This window comes from Sylvia atricapilla, chromosome 5 (genome assembly GCF_009819655.1).
Source record: "Sylvia atricapilla isolate bSylAtr1 chromosome 5, bSylAtr1.pri, whole genome shotgun sequence".
Taxonomy (NCBI): domain Eukaryota; kingdom Metazoa; phylum Chordata; class Aves; order Passeriformes; family Sylviidae; genus Sylvia; species Sylvia atricapilla.
In genome coordinates, this window is record NC_089144.1 from 50,890,565 (window position 1) to 50,918,446 (window position 27,882).

At 39.3% G+C, this 27,882-nt stretch overlaps 1 protein-coding gene across 1 annotated transcript; it reads left to right on the top strand.

Annotated features, from left to right (window-relative positions):
* Window positions 1-671: 671 nt before the first annotated feature.
* On the top strand, window positions 672-24,951 carry ETNK1 (ethanolamine kinase 1). The gene is made up of 8 exons (XM_066319499.1): window positions 672-960; window positions 10,478-10,737; window positions 12,193-12,333; window positions 13,042-13,184; window positions 19,229-19,312; window positions 20,968-21,128; window positions 22,901-22,974; window positions 24,511-24,951. The coding sequence occupies exons 1-8, from the start codon at window positions 805-807 to the stop codon at window positions 24,581-24,583; spliced, it is 1,092 nt and encodes a 363-aa protein (XP_066175596.1). The 5' UTR covers window positions 672-804; the 3' UTR covers window positions 24,584-24,951.
* The last annotated feature ends 2,931 nt before the right edge of the window (window positions 24,952-27,882 follow it).

A 27,882-nucleotide genomic window follows, 5' to 3' on the forward strand; every position in this document is an offset into this window, starting at 1 on the left:
TTCAGTTGTTTTTACAGAAGGACTTCTTGTTCAGTGGGAAGATCACAGGATGTTAAAGGAGGCAGGGCTGTTAGGGGGAGTTAGGGGGAGCATCAAAATATTTCTAAAAAAGATGAGTTTTTTTTTTTTTTTTTTTTTTTTTTTTTTTTTACCTCGTTGGTGTAAGCTGTGGTGTAGCCTGAGATTTTTTTTTTAATTTTTTTTAAAATATTTTATTTTCCCCGAAAATAACTTTAAGGCAAGAAGATTTCCAGCATAAAATAAGTGAGGGGGAAAAAATATGAAAGAGTATAACTGCTCCGTAGAAGGAGCGGCGCAAGGTGCGCGCCCTGCAGGACCACGGCAAACAAAAGGGGAGACACAGAGAGAGGTTCCAGGACGCAAACTAAAGACATTTTGAATTAAAAAAAAAAAAATCAACGGCAGCAGATAACTCCGATAACTCCGATAAGGATCAGCCGCTCGCCCGCACGCCGTGACGCCCGCTCTCCGGCCGCAGCGGACACACGCGGGGAGCGCTGCCCGTGCCGCGGGCCCGGGGCGCGCAGCGCGCTGCCGAGGGACAGCGGGGCACGGAGGGCGGGGACGGGCAGGTGAGGAGAGCGGCGGGGGGCGGAGGGCAGGGCCGTGCCCGGCTCCGCCCGCTCTCCCAAGCTGCTCCGCGTTGCCGGGGGAGGTGGAGCCGCTTTATCGGTAGCCGAAGTGGAAATTTCCCCGTCAGTTGCCGGCTCCGCCGCGGAGGAAGCGCCAGTGGGAGCCGCCTGCTCTCGTCTCCCCGTGCCGCGCCGCGTCCCGCCCGCCGTCATGTCCAACTACATCCACGTCCCGCCCGGCTCGCCGGAGGTGCCCAAACTGGACATCACCGTCAGCGAGCGGGAGGGGCCCGGCTATCGCCAGGGCGCCCTGCAGCTCTTGCGCCGGCTGCGCCCGCACTGGAGACCCGAGGAGGTGACGCTGCAGGTACGGCGGGGTCCGCGCGGGGGATGCGGCGGCCCGGCCGCGGGGAAGGGAGGGGAGAAACGGGCGAGGAATGGGGGAGGGCGGGCGGCCATTGTGCGGGGGAGCTGCCGCCTTGTTTCCTCCCCCTCCCTCCTTCCCCCGCTCTCCGCCGCAGCCCCCTGCGCGGAGCCCCATTTGCTGGGCGGCCCGGCGGCGGGGCGGGGCGGCAGCATCGCCGGCTCCCGCCTTCCCTCCTTCCTTCCCGGCCCTCCTCCTTCCCCGCCGCCCGCTCCCGTCTTCCTCCAGCCGTGCCCTGCCCGCCGCCGCTCGGCCGCCCGCGTTGGCGGCAGGGAGAGCTCTAGGGCCGGGGCGAGGGGAGGAAGCGGAGGTGTTCCTGAGCGGCACCCTGGCCGCGTCTCCGCTGGGTGCGGCGTGTTTGTAAACGCGGCGGGGCTGGGCGCAGGCCCTCGGGGCAGGGCATACCGCCGCCGAGGTCGCGGCCGCCCGTCTGGGGCGCTCCCGCGGGCGGCAGAGCCCTTGGGTGCTTCCTGTCATTAAAAAAAAATAAAAACGTGTCTCGTAGCGGCGGGCGGGCTGTGGGTTATGCCGGCGGTGGCGGCAGGCAGCAGCCCCGCTGACGCCCTTGCTCGCTGCTCCTGGCAGAAGCGCCGCTGCTCCCTGGTGTTCTCTAGGTGAGCAGTCATTCGTACCCATGACGAGTCATCTGCCGGAGGATTGGCTGCTTTTGTGCTTCTAGAATATGCTGAACATGGCCCCCTGGAACTTCAAAACTCTTCAGCCGATTCGCGTGGCTCAAATAGCAGCTCAGCCTGTGGTTAGCCGGGGGTTTTGTTATATGCTCAGCTGTGTTATTCAGCAGTTGTTGAGTGGAGGTGTCCTATTTCAATGAAGTTCCTCTTCAGAGAGCTGCTGAACTAATTTGTGTAGGAATGCTGAGCACATTGAGGTGACGGCACATAATTTGACTGAAATTTTCTGATGTCTTGAAAGAAAAATGCAGCTTGACACATGCCAGTTCAGTTAGCGTGAAAATAAAGCTAATGAGCTGCTTCTAAGTAATCTGTTGGAGGCAGTGGCCGTAAGTTATGCAGAGTCCCAGCATCTCGAGGTGCAATGAAAATAGCTGTACAACACATAAAGCTAAACGAGGTTGCTAAAGTTCATAGAATATCTTGAGCTGGACTGGGTCCACAAGCATAATCCGACTGCCAGCTCCTTGCAGGGCTACATAAAATTATACATGGATTTATTTTTTTGATTCTCTGATAAGTGCAGTTCTCAGCAGAATATTTTTCTTTCTTTCGTTCAAGGTTGTTGAAAAGTGAAACCAAAACGTTATCCTGTTAAGGAGAGATGACTATCCTTTGGGTAAAGTTGTATTAGGTTTAAGAAAAAGAGGTGTTGCTTCCTTCTGCCACTCCCTTTGCAAGAAATACCATATAAATAATGATTTTTTATTATAATTATTCCACACCATTAGTGTAGAACAGGGACTCTCTTGACTGGTCATGCAGAAGTAGATTACTGTCTGTGGTTAGAGGTTTTGGTCTAAAAAATACCTTGAGTTTAGTTTTAACCAAGTTACTTTAGGAACGCAACTTTTCAGCTTGACGCATTCCTTTTGAACACTGGAAGAACATTCCATCCAAAAAGCTCTTTTATTTTTAACCCTTTAGCTTGTGTTTAGGCTGCTGTGAGTGTGTAACAAGCAGGAGTGCCCGTGGTTTGAAAGAGATTCCAGCAGCAGTGATGGCAGGCAATACAACCAGTTACAGATTCATGTAGATGCATCCAATACAGAAAGATGTTGAAATGAAAAGTGTTCTTCTGTGAAGAAGCAGTGGACAGGAGGATGCCCTGGGGTGTCCTCCCTTTGGGCGTGTGTTTAGGAGGGAGATAAGGATGAGGCTCCTTTATTGCATGGAAAATATGCCTGACTCATCTGAAACAGCAAAGTGAGTGAAGAACAAGTGATAGGTTTAATGAACTGCTGCTTCCTCTGGTGAACTCTGCCATTTGCTACCTTTGCTCTTAGTGATTCTTGGACCAGAACAATTTTAAGAAGTTGAAGAGTCCAGAGTTTGATTTGAGGAAGTTAATTAACTTCTCTTGTAAAAACTTACTGTTGTGTGTTAATTTGTTTAGTCAGCGAAACAATTTTGAAACTGTGGTTATCATATGTTAATGCTTAATCCTCACTTTCTGTAAGATTTATAAGTACCTATAATTAGGAATATATTTTAACATTTAAATTTTTTTTACACCATAGCATAAACCACAAATATACTATGGACGATTTAAAAGAATTAAAATCTTCAGTGCTTAAATTATTCTTTTATTGTATTATTTATCAGAAAGGCTACGACATGAGAAGCATTACCTTTTGAAATGGAAGCAGCTATACTGTAATGTATCTCCTTTATGTCAAGGTATTTTACATTGCTAGGGAGAAAGAGAATTTTTTTGTCTAAACACTCATCTTCATGTATGTTGTGCAGTTGTCAACTGAAAGTGTCCTAGGAGCTGTGTGGAGTTGGGCGCTTAATTTTCTAATTCCTGAATTTTTGAGGTTTGCTTTCTCTGCTTTTTGCAGTAGTCACTTTAGATTCTGGAATGGCTGGTTTTTAGTAATAGCAGTGTTTTAAGTAGTTCTGGTTGGAAGGACTCTTTGGAGGTCTCTCTCCCAAAGTTCTGCTGAACAATTCACTGATTGCTGAATTCAGAAACTGACTATTGTGAACATGAGGAACAGGTTTTTAAATATTCATTTCAAAAATGCTCTTCTAACTCAAAACAGGGCTTCTGAGTTTTGTAAGCAGCCTGGCTTTTGACAGTGGGCATTCCAGTTTTTATATTCTGCATGATTCTTAATGAAATATAAAAACCTAATTGTTTTAACTCTTTACTCTTTGGAAGAGGCTGTATTACCCATCCTAATGTAAAAATGCACTCACAGATTGGGTTTTGTTGCCCACCTTATGAATTCCTTATTTTTTCTCTTTCGTGGAGATTCAAGGAAGATGAATGTTTGCTTACAGTATGGGAAAATCAGTTACCACTTCAGTAGTGCTGATTCAGGATTCCTTTATCCAGTGACTGTCTGCTTCTTGTAACTCTGGTGACAAAGAAGAATTCAGTAGGATAACACACCATTTCTTCTCTGCAGTGTAATATTATAGTGGAGGAAAAACCATCAGTATTTCTTACCATTCTTAAGTAATAATTAATATTGAGAATAGAGGCTGCCTGTTTTTATTGGTTAAAAGGCTTAATACTAATAGTGTTAATTTATACCATTTTTTGGGTAAACCAGTGTGGTATGTATGGGAAAAAATTAGCTGAAGAATTATTCAAAGATCTAAAACCATGAAAATGTTGGGCTGGCAAACAGTGCTCCTGTCCTGGATGAAACCTGAGGAGAGGTGGAAAAAATTCTGTTTTGCAGAGGGGATTAATCTTTACGAAATTTTTCGTAAAGATACTCCATAACCCCCCCATCAAATCTTGCAGGCAACTATCATCTCCGTATAAGTTGGATTAACTTGATTTTTTTTAATTCTCTGAAATAATTTGGCCTTGCTTGTTTTCTGGTACTGTTTTTTGTTTGTTTGGGGGTTTTTTTTGTTTGTTTGGGGGTTTTTTTTGTTTGTTTGGGGGTTTTTTTTGTTTGTTTGGGGGTTTTTTTTGTTTGTTTGGGGGGTTTTTTTTGTTTGTTTGGGGGTTTTTTTCCCCCCTGAGATATACGTGTCTTCTCACTTATCAACACTTTAAATTTACGAAGATTTGTCCCTGCAGCTGTGAAATGTGAATGGGATGGACTCAGGCTTATAAAAAATAGGGGATTAAACAGTTAAACAACCACTCATTCACCTGCTTTTATGTTTGCCAGATTAGCTTCTGTCCTTGTGTCTTTGATTTTTTCATCCTGACTTGCACTCAGTAGCTTTTCTTCAGGCACTGTTTTCTGGCTGCTGGTTTAGTTTATTTACTTGTGTTGATCTTGATACTCTTTTTATAACAAACTTTAATTTGCTTCAGAGTTCTGAACTCGTTGGAATATTTTTTTAGTTTATTTAAACAGACTGAGCGTGGGTTTAAAAGCATTGAAACAATTGAAAATGTTAGTCTCTGGGAAACAAAGTAAACTAATCTTATTTTGTATCTCACTGCTGTTCCATTTTTCAAGTGAGATGTTTATTGGTCAGCTGGTTTTGGCACATCACCCACTTCAGCAGTTGGGGAAGCAGTTGCCACATGAAGAGGAAGGACTGAAATCCCCAGAGAGGTGCTGATGCCTCCAAATGGAGAAGTGATGAGTGAGGAGAAGAATAAGAAAAGTTAAAGTTGCAGAATGAGCTGCATTACTGATGTTGTGTGGAAAAACTGTAATTCGAGGTGCACCTTGAAGGCAGTGGCACAGTAAGTGGGAAATGCCAGCAGTATTGGATGTCCTTGGAGGCTGGGGTTTTTTTTCCAGTCTTTTGAAGCTTCTGATGAAGCTTGATAATCTCAATCCCCTATTTTTAAAGGTTTTCCTGGTGTCTGTGTGGGGCAGAAACTGTAGTGGCATTTAATGTAAGTGATGTGCCATATGTGCCTGATGTAATTCAACTGTGCATGTTAGTGGTGTGTTTATTGATGACTGGGGTTCTAATTATGGAGGATCAATATTTGTTTAGGCACAGCTTGGATGAGTCCATGTAAAGGCATATAACTTTTGCTACAGGCTTGCAACATTGGAAAGGAGTAATCCAAGACAGTTTAGTTCCTGTCCCTCAGTCCTCCCTCCCCAGGCATTTCATGTCAAAATCTCCCAGGGGCAGGAACAGTAAATTAGTTCTTTGATTTAGAATAAAGTTTTAGGCTTCTTTCCTATTAGCTTTTTATTATTTTAAAATGTATAGCTGTTTTAATCAGTATCACAAAATTTGTAAAGCAAATTCATCACTTTCAAAGTGTTAACTAGTTACCTGATGTTAACTGTTTTCAGGTAGAAGAATATTCTTCAGAAACAAGGTAAAAAATAAGTAACTTATTAATTTTTTTCTGTCATTAAAAAAGAAAAAACCCACCCAAGAAACTCCTACCAAAAACTTTCACATATTGCCACGCGTTTCAATTAAAACCAGCCCTCAACCCAAAAATGTCCAAAACAAAACCCTCCCACACACCTTGAAGCTGAAGTGTTTATGGTTTGGTAGCCCCAAAAAAACCATGTGAAAGTTAAACCAGCACTAAGCTCTAAGCATTGCTTTTTTCCGTGCTGCTGTCACACAGAGCACCCCAAGAGCTCAGCAGAAACTGCTGGTTCAGCCTCTGGCCCAACTTAGCAGAGAATAGAGCTGCAAACTTGCTTGCTTGCTTGTTGTCTTGGTACTTTTAACACCAAATGATCTTGCTCCTCATCATCTGACCACCTCGATCATGCAGACAGTGACTTTCACCTGCTGAGGGTAATGAACTAGAGGATATGGCTCCAGAGCCTGGAGACCTTTGAATGAGGTTTCTTGTAAGTCCTGCTGATCATGTGAGAATTTACCCAAGGCATTTTCCAGTAGTTGTACTTTGTCCTTCTTTTATGAATAGCAACAGAAAGAGAGCTACAGTAGCTACAGAGAGAGAAATAACTAGTCTTGTTTGAAGAAATTAAGTCCTTGATCTGTATAGCTGTGGATGTGTCTGTGTGGATTATATTTTCCAGAAAAAAAGACCAACTTAGATTTAAAATATAAAATCCAAGGTTTGTGAACATTAAAGAAGAATGTTACTGAACTCTGTTCCTTTCTGGAGATCTCAAAGTCAGTTTGGGGTTCAGCAGCAGAATCTGGGAAATTCCTACTTGTTTATGCACCTTCACATCACTCTTTTGTTTTTATGGCACTGCAGTACTGATTCCTACCTTCTATGCCTATGGATGTAATAACTCAGTCCAGAAGGGAAATATCAGCTCTTCTGAGTCAGAAGTACTTTCTGCTTTGCCCCATGACACTTTTATTTCTGTCTGTTCGTTCTTGTTACATGTGATTGCAATTTTGTTCTCATTCTTCTCACTCTTTTGAACACTTGGAACAATGGGATTAGATAGAAGCTTTTCATGAAACACCTGCTTTTTAGATGGGAACATATGCATCATATGCCCTTTACAGGAATCTAATAACCTAATAACAGTGTTTTTTGGGGAAACTCTCAAAGATGCTTTGTGTCTTGGTTGAATTTGGTCTTCCTGGGCTCCATTGACCTGTCTTGTTTGTACCAACTGCTGCTCTCTGAGACTTGAGCAATTTGAGCTTGTTTGTAGCTTTCTCACCTTAAATCTGCATTTCATTAAACAGTTTATTTTTTTTATTCTAGAAGGCCTTGCATTCAAGCTAGATCTGATTGAGGGTGGTATAAATATAATTTCCAGAAATATTTCTGAATTTAGTTTTACCTTTGTATCGTCTCATCTGAAAGTGTGTATTAAACTGTGATAAGCACATAGCACAGTAATTAACTTTTTGTGGATTACAGGAGTATCAGAATCTTGCTGCTGGAGGGTTTTTCTGTGTTGCTGTGTGTTCTTAACCTCTGTTATCTCTGGTGTGTTTTTTTTGTTTTGTTTCTTTTTTTTTTTTTTTTTTATTCCTCGAATTTTCTACTTTGATTGCATTCTGTAGATTCTTCATCTTCTTCCACATGGCCGTCCTAGTTTACTGATTGTCTTATCCACATCATCAGGGTCTGTTCTCTGCTTTTGATGCTCAACCGATGCTTTTGCTATAGAACCCCTGTTTTGCTCTGCTTCATTTCAGGTTGTTTTGGGCAAGGCAATCTAAGCTGATTCTTTAAATGGTGGAGTAAAGGCATTCTGAATAAAAGACTAAAGTGACTATTGTGTTCTTTTACTGGTGGCAGTAAACACTAGACATTTTCTTATGATGGAATATGGAAATTGTCTACTTTGAATAATGTTATTAGAGAAGTAAGTGAACCCTTCTGCCTTTTTAAGAAGCAAGAGCTAAAATGCTCCTGGGTGTAAATAATTATTTGTAGCAGCATGTTACAAATAGATGCTAATAAGTAGAGTTCCTAAATTAACGTCTGAGGGAGTCCAATTTCCTTGTTGCAGATTTCTTTTTATTAGTGTTAATGAAACTTGTTTTAAGGGGATAATAGACCTATGACAGAAGGTGTAATGTGCCCAGCAGATTCTGTTCAACAGCATAACAACTCAAATTCTTACTGTTTCTTTGCATCAGCACTATTAATTTTTTTGTAGTATCACTATTTCTGTTGACTTAGAACTGTGTCTTTTTCATAGTACATTTTTTCCCCCTTAAACTACATTTTGGAAGTTTTTAGCTAAGTATAGCTGACATTATACTTTTTAATTTGAACAGCTCAACATTAATCACTTCTGCAAAGTGCTCTTCATACTTTTTTAATGAATTAATTCTGGGTTTATGTCAAAAGGTATGAGAATCAGTATTTGTATGTTGATTTGCATCTTTTAAGTGCTTGTGACCTGCTCATGGCTCCCAGTAGAAGGAAGATACATGCTTATTGGAGAAGGTCCAGCGAAGGTGCATGAAGATTACAGAGGGACCTGGAGAATCTTTCATATTTGGCCTGGAAAAAAAGGAGACTTGCAGGGATCTTAGATGTATAAATACCTGGTGAGGGGGAATTGAAGAGACATTCAGACTCCTCTCAGTGCCTAGTGACAGACAAGGCCAATGGGCACAAAATGTGTGAAGTTTCATCTCAACAAAAGGAAACACTTTTTTTTTTTTTTTTTTTTTTTTTTTTTTTTTTTTTTTTTTTTTTTTTTTTTTTTTTTTTTACCATGAGGGTGGTCAAACACTGGAACATGCTGCCAGACAGGTTATAAAGTCTCCAGAATTCTGGAGATTTCCGTGGGCACAGTCCTGGGCAGCTGACTCTGGTTGGCCCTGCTTGAGCAGGGAGGTTTAGCTAAAGGATCACAGGAGGTCCCTTCCTCATCTGAACAGTTCTGTGACCATACACTTATGACTGGGAAGGTTATGAATGGATGCATTTATAGTACAGGGGTGTAATTTGTGATTTACAAGCATTTTGAAATGCATTTAAGATACTACCTGTTCAAATACTTGAAATGCTGCTCAAGCCCAGTATCTATGGTGCTAAATGGAACAGTTTTCTTAGTTGAGGTGCATTGTAACAGTTACTATGAAGAATGTTCAAGCTTCTTCATTCTTCATCTTGAGTTATTAAAGTAATAGCTAATAATAAGATGTGCCCCTAAAGCCTCAATTTTGAGTCAGTCAATGAGGCCTTGTAAGCAGCTTTATTTGAATTTGTGGTTACCCTGTCTAGATGAAAGTTATATTATTTGCTATACCTGCTTCAAGATTGAGTGTTTGTAACTGTTCAGGAAAATAGAGTGCCTGTGTATCTTCTGCCTCTTTCCTCAGGAGCTTGAGCTATTTCTTCTGGTTTGTGATGACAACTAAAACTTCCTCACTTCTTTTCTGAATTTATTGATTAATCTGTTGACCTCATCAAATTAGGGGTGTTGGGGAAAGCAAGGCATACGAGCTAGAACACATGTACTGTAGAAGTCTCATCTTTTCCTAAGCAGGGAGACTTGACCCAACTTCAGAGGGTTTTTTTCTTTAGGAATTAAAAAAAATTTGCTCCTAATTCTCAATTTTTCTAAACTCCTGAGATTTGGAAATAATCTGTCAAATGTCTTTGAGTGATAGTAGTACTTTTCAAAATAAAGGCTGTATCTTGGGGTGGGGAGTCATAGAAGTCAAACTTCCTGAATTGTTTTACTGTTTTATAAAACAAAAAATCTCCCTAAACAACTCCCAGCCCCCAACCCATAAGAAAGCTCTACTCAATATTTCCAAGGTTCTAAAGAATTATGATGCCTGTAGATTTGTATCCTGTTGTTGGTGTGTGTTTCGAGCAAAAGCACTTTTTCATTAAATATTATGGCTCAGAATAATGTCTGATACACAACAGAGCACTGCATTTGTCAGTATTTTTGTTCTGGGCCTGACTTAGGGCTTGAGGCAGAAGTCATATCTGAGAGAGTGCATGACTGGACATGAGTAAATAAGGAAATCAAACTGTTACTGTTGAACACTTAGCATTCTGATAAATAGGTTTCTTTTCTTTTTCAGCTGACTTTCTGACCTCATTGCTATTAAGGATTAAAAAATGTTTATGTTATCCCACCTAAAGCTACTTTTTGCTGCTTGCTTGTTTTTGTGAAGATGTTTTGTGGGAGAGTTTATTCTCGTTGAATTAAGAATTAGGGTTTTTGGGGCACAGAGTGGAAGAAGAGACATGACCGTAAATACAAAAAAACCCCCCACATTCACATTCAATATTTTCTCTGATATTCTTCTGTCTTAGAGATTTCTTCCCTTAATGCTCCATCTAGTAAACATTTGTGTTTTGGGAACTAAAGGCTAACTCAGCATTCTCTTCCCGCTTGTTGAAGCTGCAGAGTTGAATTGCTTATTGCATTAATTTTGCTTTTCAGCTGTTCACCGATGGAATCACCAATAAATTAATTGGCTGCTACGTGGGTGACATAACAGATGATGTCGTTCTAGTTCGGATCTATGGGAACAAGACTGAGCTGCTGGTGGATCGGGATGAGGAGGTGAAGAGTTTCCGTGTGCTGCAGGCCCATGGCTGTGCTCCCCAGCTCTACTGCACCTTCAACAATGGCCTGTGCTACGAGTTCATGCAGGGAGAAGCCCTGGATCCAGAGCATGTGTGCAATCCAGATATTTTCAGGTAAGCTTTTAAAATATTTTTTTTTTTTTTTTTTTTTTTTTTTAAATCTTGTCATTTCATTGTGCATTTATGACGTTCGGCCTGGCCTAAAGGACTGTCTTGGTTTGGAAAGACAGGAGTCTGCCAGGGAAAGCTGGAACTTCCCTTGGAATGGAGAATGTAAACCCCCTCCCTCCAATTATAATTTTGAAATTAAGGGACTTTCAGGCAAAGATATGGGACTAGGAATAACAGTTCTTTACTAGAGATGTTAAAAATACAAATGTAGTTTGTACAAAAGAAACTAAAAAATCCCAAAAACACTGACAGAGTCAGAATACAACCCGACACCCTGTTGGTCAGGGTGTTGGTAGCAGTCTGGTTAAGTCCTCCTGGAGTGACAGCTGTGGTTATGTTGGAGCAGAGATGATCCTGTTAGAAGGGTGTAGTTTTCCTCTGAAGGGTGTAGTTTTCCTCTGAAGGTCCAGTGGGGATGAGATGGGCCCAGTCTTCGTCTGGGAATCCAGTGGAAAACGGCTGTCCCTGAATGCCAGGTTTTATCCAGGTAGGAATGCTTGGCTCCTCCCCCTGGGTGGAACATCTCCCAGTGGGATGATGTAATTTTATCAGTCATGCAGTGAGCCTGGATGGCCCGTTAACAGAAGATATCTCCCTGATGGGAGGATGGGTCATGGAAGATATAAAGAACACTGCCCCACCTGGTTTTAACAGCTGGCCCAATAACACCTCCCCACCCTGTTTCAGCAGATGAGAGTAGAATACACACCCCTGGTTACAACCTGCATTGCAATCCTGCATTGCAACCTGAGACAAGGACTTGAAGTTGAGTTTGGGCAGGAAATACGTATTTGTATAAGTCTGTGCTTAGCTGATGTGTACACTGCCTTAGTTGTGGTATTTCACTGCTGAACAGATGATCCCTGATGCCTCCACAGAAGACTGTACTCATTAAGGTCTGTTTATTGTATTTAACACTTGCACATCACCATTATAGAGGTCATTGTTGACCTCTGTTGTAGTTGTAGGGGGCTAGACTTGGTTAAAGTATTTCCAACTGTTTCCAAGATAGTCCTTTTGTGATTAGAATCAGAAAGTTCCACTGAGAAATGATTTTTTTTAAACTATTGGCAGTGAACAGAAAGTGCTGATATCTTAAGGTTTTCGTTTTAGTGTGCTGAAATGTATTTGCCTAAATATATCAGGTAATTTAAATCATTACTTCAAAAAATAAGCAAGAATAGATTGTAAATATGGGTGAAGTTTGTGTGCTGTAACTGAACTCTAGTCCTTCCTTCTTCCCTTCCCACAGTAATGATCGTAATGAACTTTTGAATCTTGAAATGTCCTACCCTATGGTTGGGCTGCTCTTCTTTAAACTCTCTTTGAATTTTTGAGCTGTATTTTTTGGAATTTTTCAGTTAAATATAACATTAATTTAATTTTAATTTTTTTTAGACTCATCGCTAGGCAGCTTGCTAAAATCCATACTATTCATGCACACAATGGATGGATCCCTAAATCCAATTTGTGGCTGAAAATGGGGAAATACTTCTCTCTCATACCCACAGAATTTGCAGATGAGGAGGTAAATAAAAGGTGGGTATTTCATCTTGTTCTTTCCAGACTTCACATTCCTTCTGCTGGAATTTGTGTTTGTACATCACAGAAGTATCATCAGGCTTTGTATGGCTCAGAAAGCAGACTCCAGCCTAAAAATAAGCTTCACGTGACTTTGAAATCATGGATGCCCTTCTTGCTGCATTGTAATTAAAGAATGCTCAAGCAAAGTTATTTTTCTTTTACAGCATCAAGTAAAGCTGAGAGAACATGAATAGGTAACTGAAAATGTAGGTGACAAAATGGCTATTGAAGTGTATACTGTGACTAGACTAAAAATTAGTGTTAATTTCCTCAGTATAGATACATATAGTACCTAATACTGTTTTGTATTCTTCTTGGAGAAAGTACTGTGATGTGAATAAAAATGAATGGAATTCATGCCATAGTTCTTTTAATCTTTGCATCTTTAAAATGTGTGGGAGTGTATTCATGTTCTGCTCCTGATTTTTGCACTATTGTGTTTACAGTGCAGCAAATCTTAAGAAAATTGTTTTCTGGGGAGGATGAGAAAAAATGATTGTCACAGTTTGACTGCTGTTGTGCCTTGGGAAAGAATGCCCTGGTTTGGCAGAGGGTCTGTTGAACTATTTGCAGGAAGAATGTAGAGAAAAATACTTCATTGCATAAGCTTGATCTGGATCACAGAGTACTAAATGTTAACTCTGTTTCCTTATACTCAAAAAGGTTCTTAAGTGACATTCCAAGTCCTCAAGTTCTTCAGGAAGAGATGGCCTGGATGAAGGAAAGACTGTCAAATTTAGGCTCGCCAGTGGTGCTCTGTCACAACGACCTGTTGTGTAAGAATATTATTTACAACAAGAAAAGAGGTAAGTGTTGAACTAAATAGTGAGTACCTTTATCTGTGCTGTAATTGCATGTGCTGCATCCGTGCTGTTGTTTTACTCACTTGTTGAAGTGAGCTTTTAAGACCCAGTGATACCTGTGCAAATACTAAGTTGCTTAATTAGCTAATTCTCATCTGTATGCTACTGTGTAGAGGAAGAAAATCAGTGTTCCTTGCTTTTCTTTAATGAACTCATGAATTTGTTAATCCCCAGTGTGCCTGTATGCCTGGGCTCCAAAGTTATGTAACTGAATGTTAGTTCTATTCTGGTTGTATAAAGCTTTTAGGAGGAAAAGAAAATCATGCAAGTATCGAAAATAACATGAAAATTGCCTCCTGTAATGTTTTGTTCTGCTTTGTGATTGTGGGAAATACCCTTTCAAAGTGAAGTATCTTAATGATACTTAACTACTACATTCAGTAGCTCAATTTGTTTTCTGCATGAGGCACACAGACATCTTAAAAGATTTCTTTTGTAAATACATGCTTTGTTCAAACAGTTGCAGGCAGCACACATCTTGGCAAAACTGAATTACTTTTTTGTTTCTCTTGCCATACATTTAACTCGTAGTTTCTGTTATTAAGATCTGTTAAAGCTTCCATATAAACCCACAGCTTATTGATTTTTTGGGGGGTTTGGTTACTAAGTGAATCAATCGGTTATTAAAACAAACAAGGCAAACTTTTGACACTAAAATGGCCACTGTGCAGTAAAAGCACACAATTTTCCTCCCGTTTCAAATACCTGAGCTCAGCTAAATATGACTAATCAGATTACAAGGTTTCCTTTTTAAATAAGGATGACGCATTCCTTCTAGTAGCTGCATATTTTTGTGCCAGTTGAGTCGGATTGTTGGTATCTAAGTTATGTGCCTTAACTACTAAAGGAAAAATATAACAAAGTCAAGCTGGTGCTGGTTCTAGTATGAAAATTGACTCTGTGTGCTAACTCATTTCTGCATCACCATTGTGAATTGAGGAAATAAACTCTTCTGGTGATTTGTATGCAAGTTTCCCTCTGAGTAACACCACCTTTGAAGGGAATTGCTAGTACTTTCAGTTATAGATGCCTATATGTGTATATGCACCCTAACAATGCTATTAACATAAATTTTAAATTCTGTTAATTCAGTACCAAGCTCAAGTGGTTTCACTGAGTGTCAATGATTCTGCTTAAAAAGAGAAAGGGGGGAAAGCATGAAAGGTGTACATAAGACTAGACTCGTGGTCTTACATACTTGGAGCTGTGATATTGTAATATCAAAGTTAAATCTCTTTTTACCATGTGGGTCTTTTTAGTGCGGAAATTACCTTGAGTTTTAGCATTCCAGAGCAGACCCACTGAAGTAAAAGTAATTTTTGTAGTCACTTTTCATAGTAGAACCATGCAACAAAAAGAGAAAAAAAACAAAACCTGAGGAATTCCTTTAGAAGCTTCACTATTGTGGTCGATAGGCTTGAAGCTCCTAATTGAAAAACAAATGCTGTGTGCTTTTCTTTTTGTAAACAGAATGGAGGAAAAAACAATGCCAGTAGTGCATCACTTGTGAGCAGTCCTGCAGTAACAAGTGTGTGAGTGTTTAGAGTTTGGAGACTGGGTGGGGAGGAGGGAGGTGTGTAAAGTACTTATGCTTCAAGCAAGCTGTAAACAGCTGGGGTAAACACTTGGAAATATGAAGTAAATATATTATTAAACTTATGTTTGAATGTTGTACGTGGACTGTTGTAAAATTTGTGCAAGCTGGGTACAGAAGGGACCATTTTCATAGTAAACAAACTTCAATGCCATCTGTAGAAAGAGTGATTGTCATTTGAAAGCTTGTTTTTTATAGCACACTTTTTGCAGAGCATTAACAGGAAGCACAGCTTTAACTGTAAAGCAGCATGTGTAATTGCAATTGCATTTAGTAGAGCAGAAGCATCTTCTATTAAAAATAATTTTGCAAGAACACAAAATATAGTCTTTTTAAAAATGAGCTTCACTAGGAGTGGCATCAAATGGTCTGAAGGTAGTTAACAGCTTTGGTGAATGCAATACTCTGATTAAATTTACTTTTCCATCTAGAAAAGCTTCTGTGTGTCCAAAAGACCTTGGTGACCATAAACTGAAAATGAGAGAATTTGTTTTTCTAGATTAACTTTTCTTTTTTTTCTTTATTCCTCAGGAAAATTTGTGCAAAACTGGTAGTAGTGTCTGGCTTTTCAGAAGCTGGCACAAAGAAAATCTAATTTATTTGTTTTAATAATTCTGTATTTATAATTTTGTTTTTGAATGCTTAATTTGCACATTTATTTGTCAGGGGGATGTGTGGGTGTGTGTTTAAGCTACAGAATATCAGGACATATTAGGACTTGTGTCCAATGCAGTATGGGTGATTATGGTTTGTTCCTGAGCTTTGTGCCTTAAGCTTGGCCTCTGCATTAGATTAATTGTAAGTTTTCAGACTTGAAAGAAAAAAATCATAGTCATGCCACATACTGCTTTTAAGAAAAATGAGTCTTCTGTCCTTATTTATGAGCCTGGAAGACCATGTTGAGTGTTAACTCCATTTAATGGAGTTCCACTCATCTGATTTGAATTTGTTCCTGCTGCGGCTGAGAGAACTTTGCCTCTTGCTGTTTTGTTAATGTCCGTTCTCAGTCAGTCAGGATATGAAAATCTGCAAGTGTTACTTTACATAACTTATAATTATCACTGTCATCTACCCTTTGGAGGATATAGTTCAACACTTCACTTTGCTTTTTATTGCAGTTTTGACATCAAGAATACTCAAAATATGCTTGAACCTTGGTGCTGCTTATTTATAGACCTTGTGTTCTGATACTCCTAAATTTGTTTGGTTTTTGTGTTTGAGTTTGTTTTTTTGTTGTTGTTGTTTTTTTTTTCAGTGTGATCCGGGAATTTCCAATCCTAGCTGATATTTTAAGAGTATTCAAATACCTGCTATTCAACGGGATCAAGTATCAGAATTCTTTTTTCTGTCTCTGTGTGCTTTTTGCATATATGAAAAATCAGTTGCCTGGGAGTTGTGTGTAGGTAGATGGATAGTTTTGTTCTGTTTATTCCCTCTGCCTACTCAGTGTTTTCTGTGATCTTTGGTAGGAGTCTGTGGGTGCTCAGTGCTTCTGAAGACTGAGATATTTTTAAGGCTTCTGGTTTTGGTCTAAAAACCTGTTTTGTTTTGTAGAGCTTCTTTGGGTATTTGTAGCTAAAATTATCCTTTGGGTGGGTGACCTGTTTGTGAAGTTTCAAGTGTGCTCCTAGCGCAGATCCTTGTCTTGGAAGCTGTTTTCTAGGGGTTCAGTGGCTCACCTGATGAACAGGATGGGACAGAACTCAGGAGACATCATTCAGCTGTGGGGACTATAGCCAACACTTGGACAGGGAAAGTGCTTTCCTATTAAACCATTAAAAAGCAAAAGCAGCTACAAAAAGAGATGTCTTCACCCTCCTACCTGTCAGAACTTTAAAGAGACCTAGCTTCTCCAGAGAGATGGCAGAGCTTGTTTTTAATTTTTTTCATTTCAGTGAAGCACGAATACACTTGGACCAGTGTCTCTTGTTAGTCTGCCTGCTCTCAGGGATATTGATGGGATGTACAGTTTCTTGGATACATTTTAGAAACCTTGAAACAACAGCTGCCTGCTAAACCAGTAATGTAAACCATAGCTTTTTGCAGTGGCTTTCTCATATGAACTGCAATAAATCTTAAAAGTAACTTCTAACCCAGTAATTATTTAAACAATGACTGCAAACTTCCTTCTGCTTTTTTCTAAAGCACGGTAGATGTGTGTATGTGTACATTTAAGTACATATATGTTGCACATTCTTAGAGCAGCAAACTTCTAAGTTGTTGCTTGCTTTCAGTTCCACAGGAAGAACTGCACATCTTTATTTTGAGCATTTGTGCAAAAATTAACCTGAAAGGTCGAGTTTCACAGTAGTACAATCTGAAATGGATCAGTATAAATGCAAAGCTTTTTCATTTTGAACTTTTGTCTTACCAAATGGGAGTTTGCCATGTTTTATCCATCTGCTGCCCAGGGGCTGGGTATGCTCTTGTTCCTGCTCTATGAGAACAGCACCTAGTAACAGCCCCACCCATGTCTTGTGAGCTTCAACTTCTGCTTGTCTGTAATATTCTTTATATCTGGAAGTAAGTTTTTTAAAATGTCAGCTGTAATTAAAACAAATCATGATGGCACATAGGGATGTTCAGGTGAAATCTGCACATGAAAAACTTGGAAGTATTTATGTCCATATTTTGCTGTCAGACTTTTACCTGGTGTGTTTGGATTTTATGTGAGGAAGGAAAAAAAAAGTCTCTTAATGCAAGCAATATTAAATGTTGCGGGGGCTGAAGGCGTTCAGGAGATCAGTTGTGTAGCAGAATGTTAGCCACGGTTTGGTTTTAACTGGTTTGTAACTTGAGAGGTGTCTGTTTTGAAAAGCAGCACTGGAAAACCAGTGGGAAGAGCAAGTCTGTGATGAATATGCCAGTCAGGCAGTGATAGAAGTTCATCTGTGGCAATAAGATCTTGCCTGCAGCTGCTGTAAGATTTGCTGCTTCTAGAAAAACTCTCAAGAACTTAAATTTTTCCACTGCCAACAGAATTTCATGGAAGGAGCTTGCCAATTTTTGCAGGGCTGTTGGTTTGTTAGAACCTAAAAGATTTAACATCATAGACTTGGTAGGCAGCCTCTCTTTCAGTGGAAGCAAGGGTGAACTCAGACTTGAAGGATTTGTGACTGTGTGATTATATTTGTGTTGTAGAGTTTAATTTCCATTTTAAGTGCTTAGACAAAAAAAAATTCCATCTGGAAAACGTAATTAGTAGTTCAAGAATGGCAAAGATGAACTGCATAGAAAAGAACACTTCTAACAAACTTCTTCTGTGCTAACTTGGTCGGGACATTTGTGAAACTGTTTTATTTGAGATGTATAATATTCCTAAATCTTAAGGAGGCAGTGTAGTAGGGACTTAAAATCCTTACTCTAGGAAATACATATAAATGTACTTAATTTTAACGTTGTTCTTGATTTCCTCTTTAGCCTAGAGTTTTAACATGTTAAAAGATTTTTCATTATAATAAAATTATTTGTTTTGTTATTTAAATAATGCAGATAGTAATAAAAAAAACAGCAGTATAGAGAGAGTGCAATGGTGAAAATTACGCATTTCAGTATAGCGGTGAGAAATGGAAGGTTTTACTTTTTGATGTTCTAGTGCAAATACGTCTTATGTTGACCCATTGCTTTATTTTCTGATTTTTTTGGTAATTTTGCTGGTTTCCCTTGAAATACAAGGGCTCTAGTTTTACCTAATCTATCTCATTTAAATTTTGACTGTTTTGTGTGCTGTAGACATTCTTGAGCAGCTTCACTGCAGGTAAACATAGTTTGGAAACATTTGGCGCTGTGTTTCGCGGCTTCATCAGCCCTTGTTTAAACAGTGCTACATAGTTTAATAGCTCTGGGGACTTCATGATTGTCTGATGGTTTCTTGAGACTAGTTGAACCCAGCTTAAAAAAAGAGCAACAATTAGGAATAATCTTGCTTTGTAAGAGTGGCTGAGGAAACAGGAAGTATCAGCAGGTTGCAATGTGTTAGTCCACTGTGGCCGCACATATGGGTGAGAATAAACAGAAATTTTTAAGTCAAGGAGAAATTGATCTGCTATTTCTACATACAAAGTTTAAATGAATAATATGATACTGTACTTCTTATTTTGAGAGTAAAGGAGGCCCTCATGTGGTAGAAGCTAAAACTGAAATTCTCCTACTCAGACATGAAGCAGAGAGGATTTTAAGCTCTAAATTTAAGAGCTTTCCTGAATGGGTATTTGCCTTTAAATATCTCTTATCATGGAAGTCACAGCCTTACCCTGAAATGTCTGGGTGCACGCAACTGAGTTACAAGATGGGTTTGTGGTTTGTTTTCCCCAAAAATCTTCAAAGGCTGCCAAAGGATTGGGGCTGTTGCTTGATTTGGGCTCTAATGTTGCTGCTATTGTCTCTCACATAGGTGATGTGCAGTTCATAGACTATGAGTACTCTGGGTACAACTACCTGGCATATGACATTGGAAATCATTTCAATGAATTTGCAGGTAAGAATTGGATTTGAGGGGTAGAAGTTGACTGGTTTTACTAAAAAAACCCTAACTAACTTGTTTTTGAGCATTCCCTTTTTTTGTTTGTATATCTAGTTCCATGCTTATGGCTGTCAGCCCACAGTATCAGAATGTGTTGAGATGTCTCTTTTTACAGGCCAGTTGTGCCCTTCCTTTACAGGTCTTCTAACCCAGAAATGGAAACATCACGTCCCAGGTTCTGATAGACTGGGATAAGATCAGAACACACAGCTTTCACCCTGTCCTTTTGTGAAGTGACACAGCCCTCTCACTGTAGTGAAATGCTGTGGCTATCACACTAGAGGTGTATGTAGTGACAATATTCTGTGTGATTCCACAGTGCCAAGAAGCAGAATCATGTGTGTTTTGGTGGTTTTGAATGTGTGCACTAAATACTTGGCCTGTCCTAAAAGGAGAAGTAAAGGCTAAGGGTATGTCATAGGAAAAAGGTGTGAATTTTAGGAATAAGGTGTTTTAGAATAATTTATTAACCAGTTACAGTGAATGCCCATTCCACTTACTCCATAAGGGAGAAATGACCTCAAGTGTATGCTTTGTTATTTCAGAGTATGGGTCAGCAGGGAAAACCTGCAAAATTAATAGAGCAGATGGAAACGTGTGGTGAAATGAAGAGCCTTAATGAAGAGCCTTAAGTTGCTTCACAAACAATGTTTAGATAACTTAAAAAAAATCAGAGTATGTGCTTGGTAATTTGAGTTGTATAATTGGTAATTTAGAAATTTGGAAAGTGAGCTAAATTCTTTTACAAACTTATATTTGAAAGCTTGATTTTTCATCTTCTGAAATCTAACTCCATCAGTAAGAAGAATAAATGCACAAATACATTTTTTTGTCCATGAAGAATGGTTGTGCTTCACTTCTATTCTCTATTTCTCCAGTAAAAATCTGATTTTTTTTAAAGCTAAATTTATGTGGGTCTAACCCACAAAAGAGCTTAGGTGCTAGGGAATTGCAGTGTTCATAATATAAGAATTAATGATAATTACCAAATTCCCTGGGAGTGATAATGGAAGTGAATGGTGATCCAGGTTTGTGGATCCTGGCAGACTCCCTGTAGCCTGTGACAAAGCACCTCCAGTATAGGAGGAAAAATTGGCTAAAAATGGGTTTTGGTCTCCTAATTCTGCCAATGCCCTGTGGAGGAGAGAGGCAGACTCATCATAAGTTTCTTCAAACATGAGCTTAGTAATAACTGGATATGCATCTGGATTTGGCTGGGGATATTGTGGCATGCAAGTCTATTTTCCTACAAAATACATAATATTTGATCTATTTGTGAGGGCTTTTGTTTCATTAAGCAAATACATTTTCTTTAACTTTTTCTCAAAGCCCAAGGTGTTGAATCCCAACATACAAGCAAACTCTGTCTGGCTGAAAACTTAATTTTGTAATGTGGAACACTCTGATTTGTTTGTGGGAAATTCTTGGCAGCATGTAATTTCTAATGTCAGGGCAAAGTAGAAATGTGGTTATTTGTCCACATCAGTCTGTGCCTGTGTTTTGGGTTGGGAAAGGGTACATTGATGGACTACTAAAGGTAGTACTGAGGGGTTTCTAATGGTCTTTTTATGCAGCATAAAGTTCTAATAGTGTTCTTTTCTTTTTCCTAGGAGTAAATGAGGTAGACTACAGCCTTTATCCCAACAGACAATTACAGGAGCAATGGCTGAGATCTTACCTTGAGGCCTACAAAGAATACAAAGGATTTGGCACAGAAGTCAGTGAAAAAGAAGTTGAAGTTCTGTATGTCCAAGTCAATCAGTTTGCACTGGTAAGCAGCAAACACTTGATTAGAATATTTTAAATGATGCAGATTTGACCTGATACTCTTAGAACAAATGTTGCTATTTTCTTCGACTGTTGTGGCATATAAAGAAAACTTCATAAGAAATAAAACTTGCCTGTTCTGTGGAAACTTGCTTCTCTGTTGCATATTAATTATTTTCTGTAGAATATTCTTAATGAAGGAGGCACTGTACATTCAGAAAACGAGGAGATGAGCATTGAGTGAGGATTTCTGTTGGCTTTTTATTGGTCTGACAAGTTTAAATTTGCCACAGCTTATGGTGGGTCTTTTTTGAACTTCTGCCTGTAATGGTAAGAAGAAGCACAAGGTAGTACTTCATGAAGACTTAGAAGCTTTTAAAGCCCTTTTTCAAATAAGATTATAACATTCTGTTAAACTAGAATATTTTGATTTTTTTTTTCTATTGCAGAGAAATAGGTCACTCTAGAGTCTCTTGCTGATTTTGTTTTGCCCAGATGATGTGTCAGGAAATGTTAAAACAAAAGTGCTTGTATTTTTTTTCTTCTGAAGGATAACATTCCCAGCTACTTGTAGGAGGAATAAGGCTAAAGTAGCCACTTTGGCCTTACTTTAGTCCTCTTTCCTACTAATTTGAGCACTCTATTGTTACTGTAATACCCTCAGTTTTCTGGCAAAAGCTACTGGTTGCAGTGAGGAAGTACAGTTAACAGGAAGATGATTATTAAACAAGCTTTAAAAACAACAGCTTGTGTGCTGCTGTTCTTTTAAAATGTTAGTTTTCACTGTTAAATTCAGCTGTCCCAATCATGTAGGAAAGTTAGAGCTGCAATTAAGCAGGCTGGTGGGTCTGTTTGAAAATACTTCGCACTGTTTTGTCAGTTTTAAACAACAGTCATAGTAATGTTTAAGAGGATTAAGTTGTGTTTAGAGAAAAGGTCAGGACTTGCCCATGATGCACAAACACACTGAGATTCTTGTGTCAGTTCATGTGGGAAGTTTTGTTAAGGGAAAACTTGACATAAAGTTAATGGATGTTGATGTAAAATGATGAACTGAAGGTCAAAGTCTGTCCCTTGTAACCTGGCTGTCCAGAAATGTCTTCCACAAGGACACTGCCAAGCTTATGGCCATGACATGTTTATTTTGGAGTATATTAACAGTCATATCATTAATATAATCCATACTTTAAATCTGAAAGTCCTCCAGACTACTTCTCTGGACTCTTAATGGAAGTAACGCTGGAACAGATGAGAAATTTGTGTAAATTCTGATGAATTACAGGTTTTCTTAAAGCATTACATATCTTTGTCCAAGTCGTCAGTGAATGTGAGTGTAATTATAGAGGTCTAAGGGTGTAATTGAAAATTCAAAAGGAATTTCGTGTTTGCACTAGAGTTCAATACATGTGGAATAATACAAATTTAATTAGCAGCGGTAGAGGTGGTAGTTACATTTCTGTACATTTTTTTAGCATGGTGTGTATAATCATACAAGAATCTGCTTAATAGATAACAGTTTATAAGTGCAACAAATAGTTTCTCTTGAAAATTGCACCTGAGGAGTTAGACTAGGAGTTAGTGGATTTCCTCATCTGCTTGTGGGTAATTTTTTCTATAATACTGCTTACTCTTTGGTCAAGAGAGATCAAGTAACTTTACAAAAAGATTGGGTTTTGAGTGTTCTCTTATTGATAAAGTTTTGGCTCTGTGACAGTATGTTTACATGTTAGATTGAAGGTAAGGCTAACTTTTTGCTGCTAAATTTTTTTCTTTCAGGCTTCACATTTCTTTTGGGGATTGTGGGCTCTAATTCAAGCCAAATATTCCACCATTGATTTTGATTTTCTAGGGTAAGTGTGCTTGCTATGTACAGTCATGGAATACTAGAGGGTGGAAGGGATTTGTGGGGCCATTTAGTCCAATAGCCCAGCTATCAGAAACTGAGATCTGAGGACCACACCTAACCTCTGTGATCATACAAAAAACATTTCCTTCATTTTTAAGGGAAAACAAGGCAGTAAAAGCTGTCTGCCAGTGCTTTTTGTTGCTAAAATTTCTCTAAATTATGTGCCCCTGGGCTAAAACACATGGTTTGCAAGGCAAGGAACATAATGTTTTTGGGTATTAAGTGTTTTTTGCTGGGGAGACAAAGGCATAAAAGCCAAGGTGGTCAGTGAGGTGTACTGTCAGATGCAAAACCTACATTTCAAACGGTGAGAATCAAATATGTAGTACAAAAGAGCTTGATTACATATTGCATGGAGTGTTGATCCTGGAAGTTGCTATTCTTGTTTTAAAGAGTCTTTGTATCACAAATGAATGTTAAGTTCTGTCCTGGGTAGATAACCTGTGTCTTCGGCCTTTTTAAAATGGTCTTTTATGGCAGCAAGCAGAGGAATTAATTTCTCCACTGGGGACTGAGCAAGGTGAAAAAAGTCGTCATTTGACCTGGCAAAAGGTCCCACTTGAGAATTTTTTGCACTGACTAAGCCACTTTACTGGGCTTAATTATATCACTTCGGTGAGTGTGATCGACGTTGGGTTCCTAATTATCTCAGGCTGCAGGACCTGGCAGTCACCACTAGATGGAGTGCGAACACCAGTGATAGACCCCAAAAACTTGCCGGCTTTGGCACATTCGTTTTTATTATCAAGATCAAATTTCTGTGGCACTGTAGTCCATTAAGAACAGGTAAACACCTTTGATGGATGCCTTGGAAAGGCCGACCTTGAACAGAGACTAGTCAGAGCTAGAGAATAACGTAGGTATTTATTGAAAGGCCTTTAGGGTACACCTTGGGCAGGACGGGGTCTGATCAGGGCTACACCCAAGGTGGACTAAGAGTGGTCACAAAATGACTGACCAGTCACAAGGTCTCACACTTTTATACGTTTTGGCCTATTTGCATATTGGGGTTTAATTGTCCAATTACACCTTTGGGTTGTGAAGCCTCATCCTTCTTGTTTTTTTCTCTTAAGTGTCTACCGTTGTTTGTGCTTTTGGTAACCGTTGTCCTTGGTCTTCAGCAGGAAAAGGATTTGTTTTGTCTCCCTACTCTGTATAGAGAAGTTATTAACACTTAATATGAGGCTCAGAATTACACCCCTAGGCAGCACAGAATCTGAAAAACTTGAAAGCTAAAACTTAGAGCATCATGATAATCCTGGAGCAGCATCTCTTTTGCAAGCGGAGATTGAGGGGAGTGGTGAAGAAGTACTTTAATATCATTGCTCTGTTCTTAATTTCTTCCTTTGGCAGCTGCTAAGAGTCAAGTTTGGAAACAGGGTGCTGGGGTCAGTGGAGTTTTGGCTAGTCCTACTTATGGCTGTTGTCATGTGAAGAATTAGCTGTTCCTAACCTGGAATGTCTCTTTCCCTTTGACCAGGTATGCAATTGTTCGGTTTAACCAGTATTTCAAAATGAAACTGGAGGTCATGACGTTAACTCTTCCTGAGTAATGAAGAGGAGGACTCTTACCAAGTGGATAGACAACCCCTGAATCTTTTCTGAGAACAGATACTGGAAAAAAGCTAAACATTTGTTGAAGTGCTGTAATGCTCACTTGGTGGTTCTTGCTTTATAAATAATGCCTCTAGACAGTCCTTCAATGTTAAATTTATTATGAAGAACATACGTACTGCTGTTGATATAAAACGGATTAGAAACTTGCTAAATCTATAAAAAGTTGTAGAAATGGCAATTTAATCCTTCTTTGTAATTTAACATATGTTGTATGTGAATTATTTATTATACGTTTAACATGATTCTGTTGCTGCTTTCATCAGTTTCTGTTTAAGTTGGGTGCAGACAGTGAAGTTGTTCCAAAGGATTCATTTAACAACTTACTTTATTGAAGTTGCATTCATTTATGCTAAAGAAGATATGTCAGAGACAATTCTTCTTTTAGGGGCCTACAAGCAAAAGGAGTGACAATAGATTTATGAGATTGCTAGGGAGAAGGATTAGGATGATCTTAATTTTTTTGCCCACCCCTGCCCCCCCCCCCCCCTTTTTTTTTTTTAAAGGTAGCTTTCCATAGGATGGTACTTTACTTTTGCACAAGAATCGAGCAGCTTGTTGAAATGATAAATAACATTTTGAATTTTTTGTCTTACTGAGCTGTAGAAATGTTCAAGTTCTGTGACCACAAGATTCTCTGAGTATACTGTACCAATCGCTGGTGTTAGGTGGACAACTTGCCATCTCTAACTTCCATGGGAAAGCTGCTTGTTTATTAAGTGTACTCTTAAAATCAAAAGACCACTATTCCAAATCTCTCTTCCTTTTTGAAACTTGATTCTGGATTTGACACTGTTCTGGTGTCTGTATCTGTTGTGCTCCAGTGGTAGAATGGACTGTTGGACCTGGGATAGGAGAGCAGAGATCCTGGGGAGCAAGACAGAGGTTTACAGTTCCTGTATGGATGACAACTTTCTGCTTTGTCGCCTTCTTACATTGGACTCTTCAAGTCTTAAATGCCTGGTCCTGTAGTTGTGCAGATTCTGGTATGTCTGGTGGTTCTTCATTTTTTTTTTTTATTCTGCCAGAAAATTGCTTTTCAAGGCCTCCAGTTTGAAGGACACCATGGAAAAGCAATGAGTGACTTCAGCAGTGAGGCTTTGATCATCTTACACACTTTATTTCTTAAGGATGTTGTACCGAGAATGGTCTGGATTACAAAATGTTTAACTGAAAAAAAGAAGTTTACCTAATGGAACGATGCATAAGTTTGTGTGGAAAAGAGGCTTTAACTCTGAAAGGGAGGGTGGGATTGGGGGGCAGGAGATGGGAAGGAACCCACAGCAGAAAACTCAAGCCCAACAATGCAGTTTGGGGCTAGGCAGGCATGAACTTGACTCTGATGATACTCTGAAAAACTTTGCACTTTGGTCACATAAGTGCCCACGTGTACAAAGTCTGTGCATGTGCGTGAACACATGCAAACACAAACTTACGTGGGGAGTCTGTTGTACAGACTCCAGCAAAGATATTTATTCAAAATTGCTTTATGGCACATTGGCAGTGTGTGTATGGCAGGTGCACTTGTACATACATACACGTGTGCTTTACAAAAGCTTGGAGTGATTCAGGACAAAGAAAATTCATGTGAATGAAAAATCTTCACCAATAAAGACCATTTCCAATGGTATTTTGTTGTTTTACAAAAGCACGGTTTAGGATTTGTTTTTCCTCTTGTTTCTATTAGTCTCTGAATGTTTCCATTTTATTTTTATTCAGTCAAAACCTTAAAAATCTTTATACAAGTGGGAGAACTGGGGGGTTTTTGTAACTTGAAATGAGGTAACCGTTTTCATTAGCTGGAGGCTACTATACTGGACAAACTCTTTGATTTGAAACAAATAGCTAAAATAGACATTTATATTTTACTTTGTAGCAGTTATCAAGGATGTTGCTAGAGCTCATGAAGGCACTGAAGACCTTAATCTTCTGTACTGTCTCCCTATGGACTTTATTGACATTTGATGAATAATACCCTGCTGTCTTGTATTTCCTTTAAGTTCAGCAAGATGTCCTTGGAACTGAGATTGCTAAAGATTTTTGAACTCTTTGTTACTGTTTTCTTCCAAGCAGTGGCTTTATTTCTGACAGTGTTGCTTTGTATTTATGAAAATTTTTGAAAGAAGGCTGTGAAGTTCATTTGGTCTTGGGAAATCCAACACTTGACAGATCCTGAGTTTCCCAATGGCTGGCAAAACACATTCCCTTTCCAGGTACCAGTACTACTTAGGTTTGGATTTACTGTAATTTTTGTCAGTAGTATTTTTGTTTGCATAGCTCAAGTAGCAATAACTGCAGGAGTGGAAGTTTGCTTCCGCAGAACCAAAGCTTTTCCTGAGTGCAGCTCAATCTCATCCTTGTGGAGTGAATCCTGTCAAAGCACTTTGAAGCAGGTAGCAAATAGTCCAAGCTTTCCCTGAGCCACTTTGAAGGAGCACAAGGACTGTCACAGGTTACAGTGGTTGACTTTGCAGTACTGGTCAAGGCTTTAAGTTTGCACGTTGGAATTCACTTCAGACATTTCAACACTGCTCTGCATCAGCTTTCTCTCAAGAGAAGTGCAGGTTAAATCCATTTGTGATCAGCTCTGAGGAAATACTGTAAAACATCTCCCAAAATGAAATGCCAGTTATCTTGAGCCTTGTTCCACATCTGTTTGAGCCAGTAGCTCTTGGATATCCTTGTTTCCTGAGGAATATCTACAGATGCATTAAGTTGGAAGTAGTAATTTGCATTGCAGATGATAAGGTTAACTTGAAACTGTGAATACAGGACATTCTGAATGTAAGTTAGGTACTAGAGAACATGTACTTGTTTCACTTAATTTATCTTGGTCTCTGTAATAGCAACATGAAGATATTTGAAGTAGGACGAAAAAAATGACTGAGCTCTAGAAACATCCTGTAGTAGTTTTGACTGTGACTTGCCAAGAGGATACTCTGTTGCCTTTGTTAAGCTAAGGGCATGAATGCCAAAATTAATAATTCTTGCTGTAGTTAAAGCTATATTGTAAATATAAAGAGGATTATTAATCTGGGCTTTCTTGCAGAAATAGCATCAAGTCAATAGACTGTAGTGGCCTGGTTGCTTTTGTAAAGCAGAATAGTGTGATTTTTTTTCCTTCTCGTTTCTGCAGTCAGATCTGGCTAATCCAGGCCTAATTTCTTAGGTCATCCAAGCACGAAAGATTTCTGAATGGTCACTAGTCTCCCATCACGTAATTTGAAATACCTTCATT

What these genes read in the sequence shown, in the direction of transcription:
- ETNK1 (XM_066319499.1), top strand. Translation starts at nt 805, where the DNA reads ATGTCCAACTACATCCACGTCCCGCCCGGCTCGCCGGAGGTGCCCAAA. An exon ending in CCGAGGAGGTGACGCTGCAG is followed by an intron (nt 961 to 10,477) that starts GTACGGCGGGGT and finishes TTTGCTTTTCAG; the next exon opens with CTGTTCACCGATGGAATCAC. An exon ending in AAGTCAATCAGTTTGCACTG is followed by an intron (nt 21,129 to 22,900) that starts GTAAGCAGCAAA and finishes TTTTTCTTTCAG; the next exon opens with GCTTCACATTTCTTTTGGGG.